The sequence below is a fragment of the Volvox carteri genome, assembly GCF_000143455.1.
Source record: "Volvox carteri f. nagariensis unplaced genomic scaffold VOLCAscaffold_119, whole genome shotgun sequence".
Classification (NCBI taxonomy): domain Eukaryota; kingdom Viridiplantae; phylum Chlorophyta; class Chlorophyceae; order Chlamydomonadales; family Volvocaceae; genus Volvox; species Volvox carteri.
In genome coordinates, this window is record NW_003307662.1 from 98,508 (window position 1) to 109,481 (window position 10,974).

Below are 10,974 nucleotides of genomic sequence, written 5' to 3' on the forward strand. Positions count from 1 at the left end.
CGATATCAAACTATACAGAGGTTATCACTCCGCGTAACGTGTTGGGTCCGGGGGTCCACGGCGTTGTTATACGGCGAGGGGCGGGGCAGGCAACAAATACACACATAGATACGCACATATATACATACATACATACATACACGGTCACACGCATGCATATGTGCACGTGTACACATGCGGTTCGTGCATGGCAGGGGGCTCCGATTAGGGGTAGAGGTGTAGGTAGGCGCGAACTTCTTCTTGAGACGCAAATGTTGTGTCGCTGATTCGTTGGTGGGCGGTGGTCGAACCCACGCGCCCGCTAGCTCCCCGCCTCAGCACATGCCGGGCTATACATACATACATACATTCGTGCATGCAGAGGAGGCGGCGGAAGAGCACCATACACATGACCCAGGTGGACCCAAACAGTCTTTACTCCTCACTTTCGTTCTTCCCTCCTAGCTCTTCTCCAAAGTCTGTAATCAGTTCGGGGCCATCGGAAGGTTGGGTGGGGCAGCAATGTGATTGCGTGTGTGTATATGTGTGTATATGTGTGTGTACGAATGAATGATCATGACCAGTTAGTGTGTTAAAATAGGGGTCTTTAAAGGGTTGGTTGGTTGGTTGGTCGTGGGAATGGAATTTTGCCTTAGGTCAGTTAGTTGGTTGGTACGAGGACTTGAGGGTTGGTTGGGTGCGTGGATGGGTTATATCCTGCTGCCAGCCAGTGAGAGAGGGAAAGTGACAAGGGCCTGCTTAGGGTTAAAAGTAAGAGAGAGCACATACAAACCCTAAGAGTGCATACAGGTAGGTAGTATAGCAGTCAAAATATATGCACGCTGTACCCCCCAGGATGTCATTTAATATCTCATTATGTTTATTTTGCCGTACAGTACGTCATGTAGGACAAAAAGTTTTATAGATTACCACAAACATCAGTGCGAAACAGAACCCTTGAATAGGTAACGCACAACAACACCCGGTTATCGACAGGTAAAGCAACACGCGAATGCTATCATTCATGGCTGCATCACAGCCCCAACCAGCAACACACAAGCACAAGGTCTGGTCTGGGTTGACACTACTGCGATTCGCGGTTTAAGGTCCTGGGTTCGATTCCTGGGGAGACCCCCGAATTAGTCGGGAGCGCGAGATTATGGCTAGCTGCTGAGATGTGGAGTTGAGGTCGCAGTTGATGGACCAGATTCGCACGCTAGATTGGTGGCGATTGCCGAACCCTCCGTCTCTTCGGTTGTTCGGGTGAATGGATGAGGAGGGGTCCTAGACGGCTGGACCCGCCGCCTTGGACTTACAGTTCGTATGGCGAAGTATAGTGTGGTAGTGGTGGATGGTGCTATAAGATGATAAATCGTAGAACTGACAATGTGATAAAAGCGGCCCAGAAGCCTCCCACTCTGTAACATTACATCACAAGCACATGCACCACACTCGCAACCCCCACCCCACAACACACATGCGCCAACACACAACCTCCACGATGTGGTATTACGGGCCCAATAAACCACATACATACGTACATATACAAACATATACATCACCAATAGCCCTGTGCCGTACCGTGCCGTACCTCCTGCACCAGTGCAAGTGTTTTGTAAGCCTCAGCCGCCGCGGGTCGCCTCGCCGGGTCGGAATTCCAACAGTTCCAAATCAGCGTCCTGATCTTGAGCGGACAGCGTTCGTCGGACAGCTTGTGAAGCGGCGGGCGACTACTGTGTACGGCAACTGCCACGGCAATCTGCAGGTTGTAGTGGAGAGGCGGTGATGAGATGGTGAAATAGATGTGGGTGTCACCTCCCCCGGGAGATAGAAGTAGAGGTGGAGGGGTGGGGATAGAAAGTTTGAGAGCCCCGGGGGGAACTAACATACGGCTCAACAGCTAAAGAGAGGAGGTGCAAACATGCGCCGATAAGTGGATGTCAGAATCCCGTGATACGCCAGAGAAACAACATTTATATATAATATTATGTATTAGATAGATATATGGATAGATATATGGATAGATAGATGGATAGATAGATGGATAGATGGATGGATAGATGGATAGATGGATTGATAGATAGATACGGCCACCATCCACATAACATATTCCCTCAAGCTGGAGGAACAGTGGGGAGGGGAGGGGCGGTGGGGTGTCCCATGGGGACACGAGGACGAACCACATGAACGAGTGACGCTGATGCCAAGGAGGAGGATAGACCCCTAGGAGGATACGTCGTAAGTACGGAAGCATTGATTAGCTAATCAGTCGCGAAAATGTGTGTACGGGTTAAGTGGGGGGCGGGGCGGTTGGGGGAGGTGGGGGGGAAGGTGGGGGCATACACGATCCACCACGAACCCACACCTCGGAGTGAACTGACCCACCGACCCGCGGGCACCTGCATTTGGGTGAGGCCCAACCACGGCCGCTCGCCCGCCAGCATCTCCCACAACAGCACGCCGAAGCCGTACATGTCCTGTTCCCCGAGCGCCCCCACGTACATGTCGGCGGAAGTGAAGTATATGGTTCACGTGTGTGTGTGTGTGTGTGTGTGTGTACGACGGTCATGTGTGATGACTGCTTCGGTGCATCACATCACATAGGGGGTGTAGGAGGTAGCTACGAAACGTATAATATATACATATATGTATATATGTATAGCTTCAAAATGGCAGTGTACGAGCCGCACTGTACGACAGATACTACCACAATGGAGCGTCGCAGGTATACAGATGGCAATGTGACATACATACATACATACAAACAGGCAGCGGGCGAACGAATTAACAATTCGCTTTAAATATAGACATGCACCTGCAAAATCAAGTGTCATCAGGCAGCAAATGGACAACCAACAACAACAGCAAGGCGGACAGAGGCTGGAGGCGGAGGCCCTGATACACATACACAATATACACACATACGATGTGCCCCCAGGACCCCCTAATAGACCCAAGAGGATAGAGACCCCACAGAAGGACCACAGCTCACCACGCGATCTGTCACGAAGAAATTCGTGATATCAAACAGCTCCGGAGCCATGTACGGCGTCTGTGGTATTGTCGGGTTGCGGGACATTAATAATTGCCGAAGAATAAAAGTACGTCATTCATTCAGTCGTCGCTACTTGAACACCTCACGAAAACACACAGGGGACCTCAGAAGATAGTTAGAGAAAAGGTAGTCAGAGAAAAGGTAGTTAGAGAAAAGGCAGTTAGAAAGACAGTTGTAAAGTCGGAAATGAACAAGACCCGGTGCGTGTAATTATTGTGTATCACCTTCTGAGTGCGGTGTGGTTAAGAAACTGAGAGAGCGCGAATAAAAACGTCACCGTACTGTACGACAGCATTCATATAACAAAACGCACCGTGCCAGCTTCCGGATTCTGCGTAACGAGAACAGTCTGCAGCAGACGCGACAGCCCAAAGTCCTGTACGACAATTGGGTGATGGTCAGAGGTGGTCAGAGGGTAGGTCTATTGGATACCATACTTCGACTCGATCACACCGGGGCTGGGAAAACCCAGGGTCTGATTCGAGATACCACCACACAAAACAGATTTATTCCTGAATGACTGTCGTGCCGTCACGTGGAAAGGAGGTGTCGTCGCTGCATTGCTTGATGAGGCAACACCGCCAGAGTTAGTCAATCCTAACTAACTGACAACACAAAAAAGGTCCGCTCATTGGGAGCTTGGCTTGGCAAGCACCGTCCTCCGCCTTGCGGTACGGCATTACAAAGCACCAATTCAATTATACGGCACGACAGTACGATAGCTCTGGACGGCGCGACACTCACCGCTAATTTGGCAATTGGTCTGTCGCTGTCGGGTTGCGATATTAGCACATTGGCTGGTTTGAGGTCTGTACTTCACGGGGGGTGATACGGGGGGTGTCATGCAAAGGGGGGAGGGGGATCATTAGAGCAATTAAGGAAATGAAAAACGAGAACTGCCGGCGTCCAAAATCCGAAAGAGGTGTTACTGGTTCAGGGGTTGAGGGGATGGGGGGTTGGGGGGTTGGGGGGTTGAGGGCGCGCACCGGGGTGTCGGAACGTAGGTTGGGGGAAACGTGGGTTTTTGGTTGTCACCAAACTAATATATCAATAAGACACAAAATATGTAATCAATTGTTCATGTCGTTCCCACTGGGCCTACTACCCACTGCCGTACATGCCGTACAGCACACCCCGCAATGTGTCTACCCTGCTTGCTCTCACAGTGAATTCGAGACCCGCCTCTCCGCGTCCTGTCCTGCCCTTTATTCATAGTGAGGACTTGTGCACGAGGAGCACGAAAAGGACATTTCGTACACTCTTGCTACCGTATAGTAAAGCTGCCATAGCTGCCGTACCAGCTCCGTACCTCGATGCAGTACCGTTGGGTGCAAGTACGACAGCGCTCTTGCAATTTGCATTCCGATGTGTATGACCTATGGGTTCGTATTAAGAGGATAGAGCACGCGGGGCTGTAGCAATTAGCTAGTAAAGAGCACAAGGTATCTGGTTGAGCACCAGCTGGGGTAACGGAGGAACGGCCCCAGAGGGCAGAGGAGAGAGGGGAGAGGAGGCGGAGGGGCCGAGTGAATCTGCAGCGAAATCCCCTCACCCTAAAACCCCAATTTCCCTCCCCCCTTCCATTTCTCGCAACCCCCGCTCACCGTAGGCAGCAGCAGCTGTCGTACAGGTCGGTTGCCATCCCCGTACAACAACCCCTCCAGGGAAGTGTCCATCAGCTCCATCACCAGGCATATCAGAGGCGGCCTAATCAAGACATATACATATAGGGGAAATGTGCAGGCGTCCCAATTAAGACATGTAGCTGTTTTAGGGATTAGATGCCACTCTTAAGTCGAGAAATGTACGACCGACTACTACTGGCCACTACTGGGTACGTTTTTCCGACAAGGGTATTCCCCGGCCGCACTGCCGTACACTACCACGGCCTCCCAGCAGCTGACCTGACGCTGGCCGCCAGCAGCTGTACGATATTGGGGTGTCTGCAGCGGGCGAGCACTTCGACCTCCTGTACGATCGCTGCCGCGGCCGTCCCGTACTCCGGCTGCTGCTGCCGCTGATGCTGCTGCACTTCCACATCTCCTTGTTGAGCTGCGCCGGCATGGGATTCCTCTTCTCCTCCCCCGCCTACCCCCCCGCCTCCAGCGACCTGCGATGTCGACATGACGGCGGGCCCCCCGGTAACTACCAGGAGCCGCTCCAGGTCCACCACCTTCAGCCCCGAGAGAAGCCCGCGTGCCCCGGGCGGCCCCGTCGTCTCCTTCACCTCCGCCTCCTTCACCTCCGCCTCCACTGCCTCTGCTGGCGGCTCAGCCACCGCTCGCGCCACCTCTCCTTCCTCTTCCCCATCCTCCGCCACACCCTCCTCGACCGCTCGCAACTGAGCCTGCTGCTCCGTGACCCCGGCCTCCTCCGCCTCTTCCGCCTCCAGGTAGTGGACCTGTGTGTCAAAGGTTGACCCGGTCATCATACCCCCTGTCGATGGCGTCATCGCCGCCGCCGCCGCCGCCCGCGGAGCTTCCGGAGGCTTCCTTGTCTCCGCCTCCGCCGGCTCCACCTGCCGCTCCTCCACCACCGCCGGCGTTACGACAACCGCTCCATCCAGTAACCCAGTATTCACAAGCTTGACGGCCACCCGTACACCGCCGTACGTGCCTTGTACGACACGGCCGTAATGCCCTTTGCCAAGAATCACGATGGGATCTGACAATTCCAACTTGCCGCCCTCCGGCCCGATCTGTACGTTGTACTCGATGTCAGATTGGAGCGGCGTCAGCGGCGTAACGGGCACCATCTCGGCGGCGGCGGGCGGCCCGACCGCCACCGCCACCGCGTTGGTGTGCACCGCAGCGGAAGCCTCGCGAGCATCCGTCGCGCTTCCTGCGGCGGCGGCGGCGGCGGCGGCGGCGGCGGCGGCGGCGGCTTGGCTCCTCGTCGCCACGCCGACTGGCGGTGGTTGGGGTGGTTGGGTTGTCGCCAACGCTTTTCCCGGGGGGGTGGCGTCATCATCACCATCACTACCGCCACCACCACCACCCTCCCAAGTGCAGCAGCAGCAGCAGCAGCAGGCGCCACCTCCGCCGCTAGGAGGAGGAGGAGGAGACCTCCCAGCTGCCGCAGCCGCCGCCTCCTCAACGTCAACGTCAGCTTGGCGATGGCGGCGGCTCCGTCGGTCCAGCAGCAGCCGGCAACAAACGAAGATGGGGAAGCGGGAGTGGCGGTGATGGTGGCGGCGGCGACGGGCGACGAGTACGGATGTCACCACAGCCCCCAGCAGGAGGAGAAGAAGCGGCAGCATCAGGCCTGTGCAAGAACAGAGCGGCCAGGTGACCGGGCGGCCGGGCGCGCAATCATCCATCCTTCCTTCCAGGATAGGATAGGATTTCACGAAGGGAACAAATGATCCCACGGCGGATGGGAGGGAGAATTCCGTTCCAAGAGAGGCGTAGCCGTTTCCAGTGGGCGCTGCCTCCGCCTCCCCTCCTCCCCCCACCCCACACTTCCCCTTTCCCCCCTTCCCCCCTAGTCGCGACTAATTAGCTAATCCTTGCGTACTTTTGGCATATCAGTCTATATCATATCCTTCTTGGCATCAGCTTCACTCATTCACGTGGTTCGTCCCCCCTCACCGCCCCCTCACGCCGCCCTCCTTTCTGGTTCTGTTTTGGTGCTCGCACCCGTACATCCGTACACCCGTACATCCGTACATCCCTACAGTAGTACAGGTGGTAGGGGCCCCCAACACCTCTCAAACCAAAACCCTTCAGCACGCACGATACATACATACATACATACACAAATACATAACACTCATGAATACACGCATATCGTTTCTGGATTGCCTGAGTAGAACGGCATTCATGCGTCGTACATACACACATACCCGTGCTTTACCTACCCTCACTCATCCCCCCAAACCTCCCGCCCTCGTTGCCCCATTTGTCAGCGGTTCGTCTTGACCCCCCCGCCCAAAATACAAGCACGCCAAACGAAGCACCCACCCCCACCCACCGCCCAGGAGCCCAACTCGAAGACGCCAGGTCTTTTCAGCGCTGCTGCTGCTGCTACTGCTGCTGTCACTGCTGGTATTATCGCTGCCTATTCTGCTGCTGCTGATGATGCTGGAGTTGGTAGAATAGTTACTTCGCGGGTACTTGCTGTAGAAGCAGGCCACAGTGCCCAGCCGAGCCGCGCACTCCTCGCTCATCAACCACTCGCACTTTGAGAGGTGAGAAAGCGGAAAGTTTGTTGGTGCATGGGTGTGCGTGTGTGTGTTGGGGGGGGAAAGGGTGGGAAACGTTGTCAGGGGTTTGGAAAAGGAGGAATGATACAAACATGGCACTGGACGAACCTGATGATGCCGTATGTATGTATGTACCCAGGCCGTACATTCTCCGCCAAGAAATTAAACATACGGGAGTTTTGCATGTTAAAACCTTTATGTATACGGTACCTTTATGAATACCATATATGTACTAATGGAGTCAAGAAGTCTTGTACTAAGGGAGTCAAGAAGTCAATGATGGTGGGTGCAATCAAGCACTCAGGATCGCTCACCAGGTAAATAGTTCCATGCAGCCATAATGCGTAACCCGCTCGGATCCACTGCCCCGGCGCCGCCTCCTGGTAGCCGTACGTCGCCAGGTCGGTGTAGTTGCCCCAGGCATCCCAACGCGTCGTCATGGGGGTGGTGTTCGTACAGCTGGACGCAGGCGGCAGCGGCAGCCTCCACGCGAGCTGCTGCCCAGGAATCTGAGGTGGACGAGCAACTGTGGAGGAGGAGGCATTGTACAACGAGCCCGGCAGGCAGCTTCCTGCCGTACGGTACGGCCGTTGTACAGGGAAAGCAGGGAAATGAAAACATAGGAAAACCGGGACGAGCACACACACATCTGGTATTAGACACGCCCGGGTTATTGTACGTAATTGTCGTACATTTATTCTAGCACATTTTTTGTAAGTGCAGTATCCATTGGCTTATTGAAAATACAGAAACAACATTTATTTTATGTGGATTAAGTGCTAGAAAACTGAAGCAGCAGGGAACCAATTTACTCAGCGGGAGAGCTATCAAGTATAATTTTTATCCCTTAGTTTACACCGAATATAAAGAAGATTTTGATCTTTTAAGGATATAACCATGGCCTTATTCCTTCTCATTTTCTAAGAGTAAATAGTAGTGGGGGACATACAGAGGGGAGGATGGACTTCACCTGATGAAAGCGCATGAAAGCATAGTCAGCATATAACCGGCAGCCAACCTCCAACTGCCAACCAACTCACTCTGGATGAGGGCTGCGTTCCATTGCAGCACCAGCGGCTCCACCGGGGTGACGGGGGAGGGGGATGGGGAGGGGGAGGGGGCCGCCACCGGCATCGAGGGGGGGGATGGGGAGGAAGGGGAGGGAGAGGGAGAGGGGAAGGAGGATGGGGAGGATGGGGATGGGGAGGAGGATGGGGAGGAGGGGGATGGGGAGGAGGGGGATGGGGATGGGGAGGGGTATGGGGAGGGAGAGGAGGAGGGGCTGCTCGTAGCGTTGCCGGCAGGGTGGGGAGGCGCCTGTATCGTCGCCTGCAGCGGGAAGCCCGGCCCCACGAACAAGTCGTAGCCCGGTCCCTGGGGGGGTTTGCAGTGGGAATTGCGATGCGAGGAGCGACGTTGCATGTACGGCACTGTCGTAAGCCTGTCAGCCTGTCTGCCCGTACATGATTAAAAGGACTAAGTCGCGAGGATTAAGTAAGTGCATCATACAGGTTGAAGAAGGAATGAAACATGCAAAAATTTGCCAACGACAAGTATGTGTGTGTATACATATACATTGTATACATATACTTGTGATGAAAGCATGAATGACATGCGCACCCTAATCGGGACGTGTGCTAGGGGGACGTTCGGCGTTGCACGGGGGAACGTAATTTCTAGGAAGCGTGACTGGTGGAATGAGGACTGCGCAGCTACGTGGAGTCTCTATTCAGGAGACCGAATTGGAGAATATGCGGAGGAGGATTAAGGACGCCCGGTCCAACCCACGTGACTTGTGGACATGGCTGTGTGGGTGAAAACCGCCTCCTTGCGGGATCTCAGATATTAATGCCTTTACCGAGCATTTTTCCTTAAGGTGCTTGATGGTGCGGGAGACAAGAGGGAAGGCTGCAACGAGGGTATCCAGTTTAAATGGCAGGATGAGGACCGGGTGACGCACCGACGGGAATCAGCTGCGTGGCTCAACAAGGACTTTACGGAGGCCGAAATTGTTAGTGGCCCCAAGGCTATGCGCAACGATAAGTCCGCGGGCCTGGAGGGAACCCCGGTCGAGTATTATAAGTACGCTATCCGGGAGAATGAAGGGCGGCGGCACGTGTTTGTGTTGGCGCCTTGCTTAACGGTGCTATACAACCGCATATGCGGAGCTGAATACCCGCGAGGATTCACGACTTGCACCCTGTCCCCCGTATTCAAAAAAGGGGACGCATCCTGCTGTGACAATTACCGGGGCATTGCGGTTAGGGGCCCACTTTGCAAACTTTACGCCAATATCATCGGGAGGCGACTCACCAATTACTGTGAGGGCAACATGCTACGTGCCGCTATCCTGGCTGCGTGTAGGCATGGTTTTGGCACCGAGCATCACTTGTTTACTTAAGGCATCTTATCTCGAAGCACACTGTGTCCGGAGCGAGGCCGCTGATTATCATGCATATTGACTTTAATAAGGCGTTCGACTCCGTTGACCATGAGACACCTTGGGGCTTCCCCATGTCGTATGGGCTACACGGGCGCATCCTCGATTCTTTGGAGGCTAGCTATGCTGACGTGAAGGTTCGGGTCAAGTTGGGGAATAGGTTGGGACCTGAATTCACGGTGGGGCGTGGTGTGAAGCAAGGGTGGCCCCTTAGCGTAACCCTTTTTGGACTCTTCATAGAAGTGTTCGCTCATTACACTGATTGATGCTCACGATGCTAATTGCCGTGTTCGCCTCCCTAGCCGATGGAGCAGAGTGTTAGCCTGGCGGGAGTTGAACTCACTAACCTACTTTTCGTTGACGATGTGTCACTGGTAGCGACTGGGCACGATAGAGCTGAATGCCTTCTGGGGCTACTCGAAGCCTACTGCGGCGGGTATGGCCGCGAATGCTGCCAAGTGTGAAGTCCTCATTTTCGGGGGCACTACACGTGAGCGGAAGCGGCTAATGGAAGCTGAGTACCGGGTAGCCGAGGTGCTGGGTTGCACTAAGGCCCAGGAGTGCAGTCCTCAGCATGTACCAAGCAACTACTCGCAGCAGCTGGGCGGCGGGCCACGTTCGCGCTCAGTACTCTGTGTCGAGATAAGAAAATTACCATCCCGAAGCTATGTATGTCTCTTTATAATACACTAGTTGTACCGGTGTTTTTCTATGAAGCGCAAGCTTGGAGACCTGACTTCATAAATGTGAGTTTCGAAGGCGCTATGACTAATCCCATGGTCCAGGAGCAGCGTGCGTACATGCGACCTGTAGTTGGGGCAAGGACCCCCGCGTTTTCCCCATAGGGATTACCGGAGCCAAGGCTTGTCACTATATGAACTGGATGGGAGCGGCCCCGCCTAGGGTTGCGCGGCTCGATTGGTTGGAGCACACTAAAGTGGCCATGCCCCAGCGTCTACATCAAGTGCTCATGCGTTTCCGGTTAGGCTGTTGGGAGTTATGGGCGTGAGTGAACCGCGCGTACCTGCAGGCTTTGTGACTGTGGAGCGGTTGAAGATGAACTGCATGTTTCTGATGAATGTCCCGCTTACATGAGCATACGGGCTTAATACGATGGTGACCTAGTCCTTAAGGGGCGCAGCATGCGCACCACTATGACTGCGCACCCCTGGCATTGGCCAGGTACCTCTCGGTAATCTGGGAGGCCAGCCACGTCGCGCTGAGGCGCTTCGCCCTGAAGCGAACGAAGGAGGATGATGATGGCCTCCCGCGTACCCGCATCAATACCAATATAAC

General features: G+C 54.5%; 2 protein-coding genes across 2 annotated transcripts; one reads left to right on the forward strand and one right to left on the reverse strand.

Annotated features, from left to right (window-relative positions):
• Window positions 1-440: 440 nt before the first annotated feature.
• Window positions 441-9,041, reverse strand: VOLCADRAFT_100452 (uncharacterized protein; the record flags this gene model as incomplete). Its single annotated transcript, XM_002959031.1, has 12 exons — window positions 441-458; window positions 1,571-1,738; window positions 2,068-2,098; window positions 2,365-2,456; window positions 2,972-3,031; window positions 3,348-3,410; window positions 3,779-3,848; window positions 4,939-5,875; window positions 7,139-7,214; window positions 7,553-7,764; window positions 8,279-8,315; window positions 9,027-9,041. The coding sequence occupies 12 exons, from the start codon at window positions 9,039-9,041 to the stop codon at window positions 441-443; spliced, it is 1,779 nt and encodes a 592-aa protein (XP_002959077.1).
• A 711-nt stretch (window positions 9,042-9,752) lies between these two features.
• On the forward strand, window positions 9,753-10,371 carry VOLCADRAFT_100453 (uncharacterized protein; the record flags this gene model as incomplete). The annotated part of the gene is made up of 2 exons (XM_002959022.1): window positions 9,753-9,857; window positions 10,057-10,371. The coding sequence occupies 2 exons, from the start codon at window positions 9,753-9,755 to the stop codon at window positions 10,369-10,371; spliced, it is 420 nt and encodes a 139-aa protein (XP_002959068.1).
• Window positions 10,372-10,974: the final 603 nt, after the last annotated feature.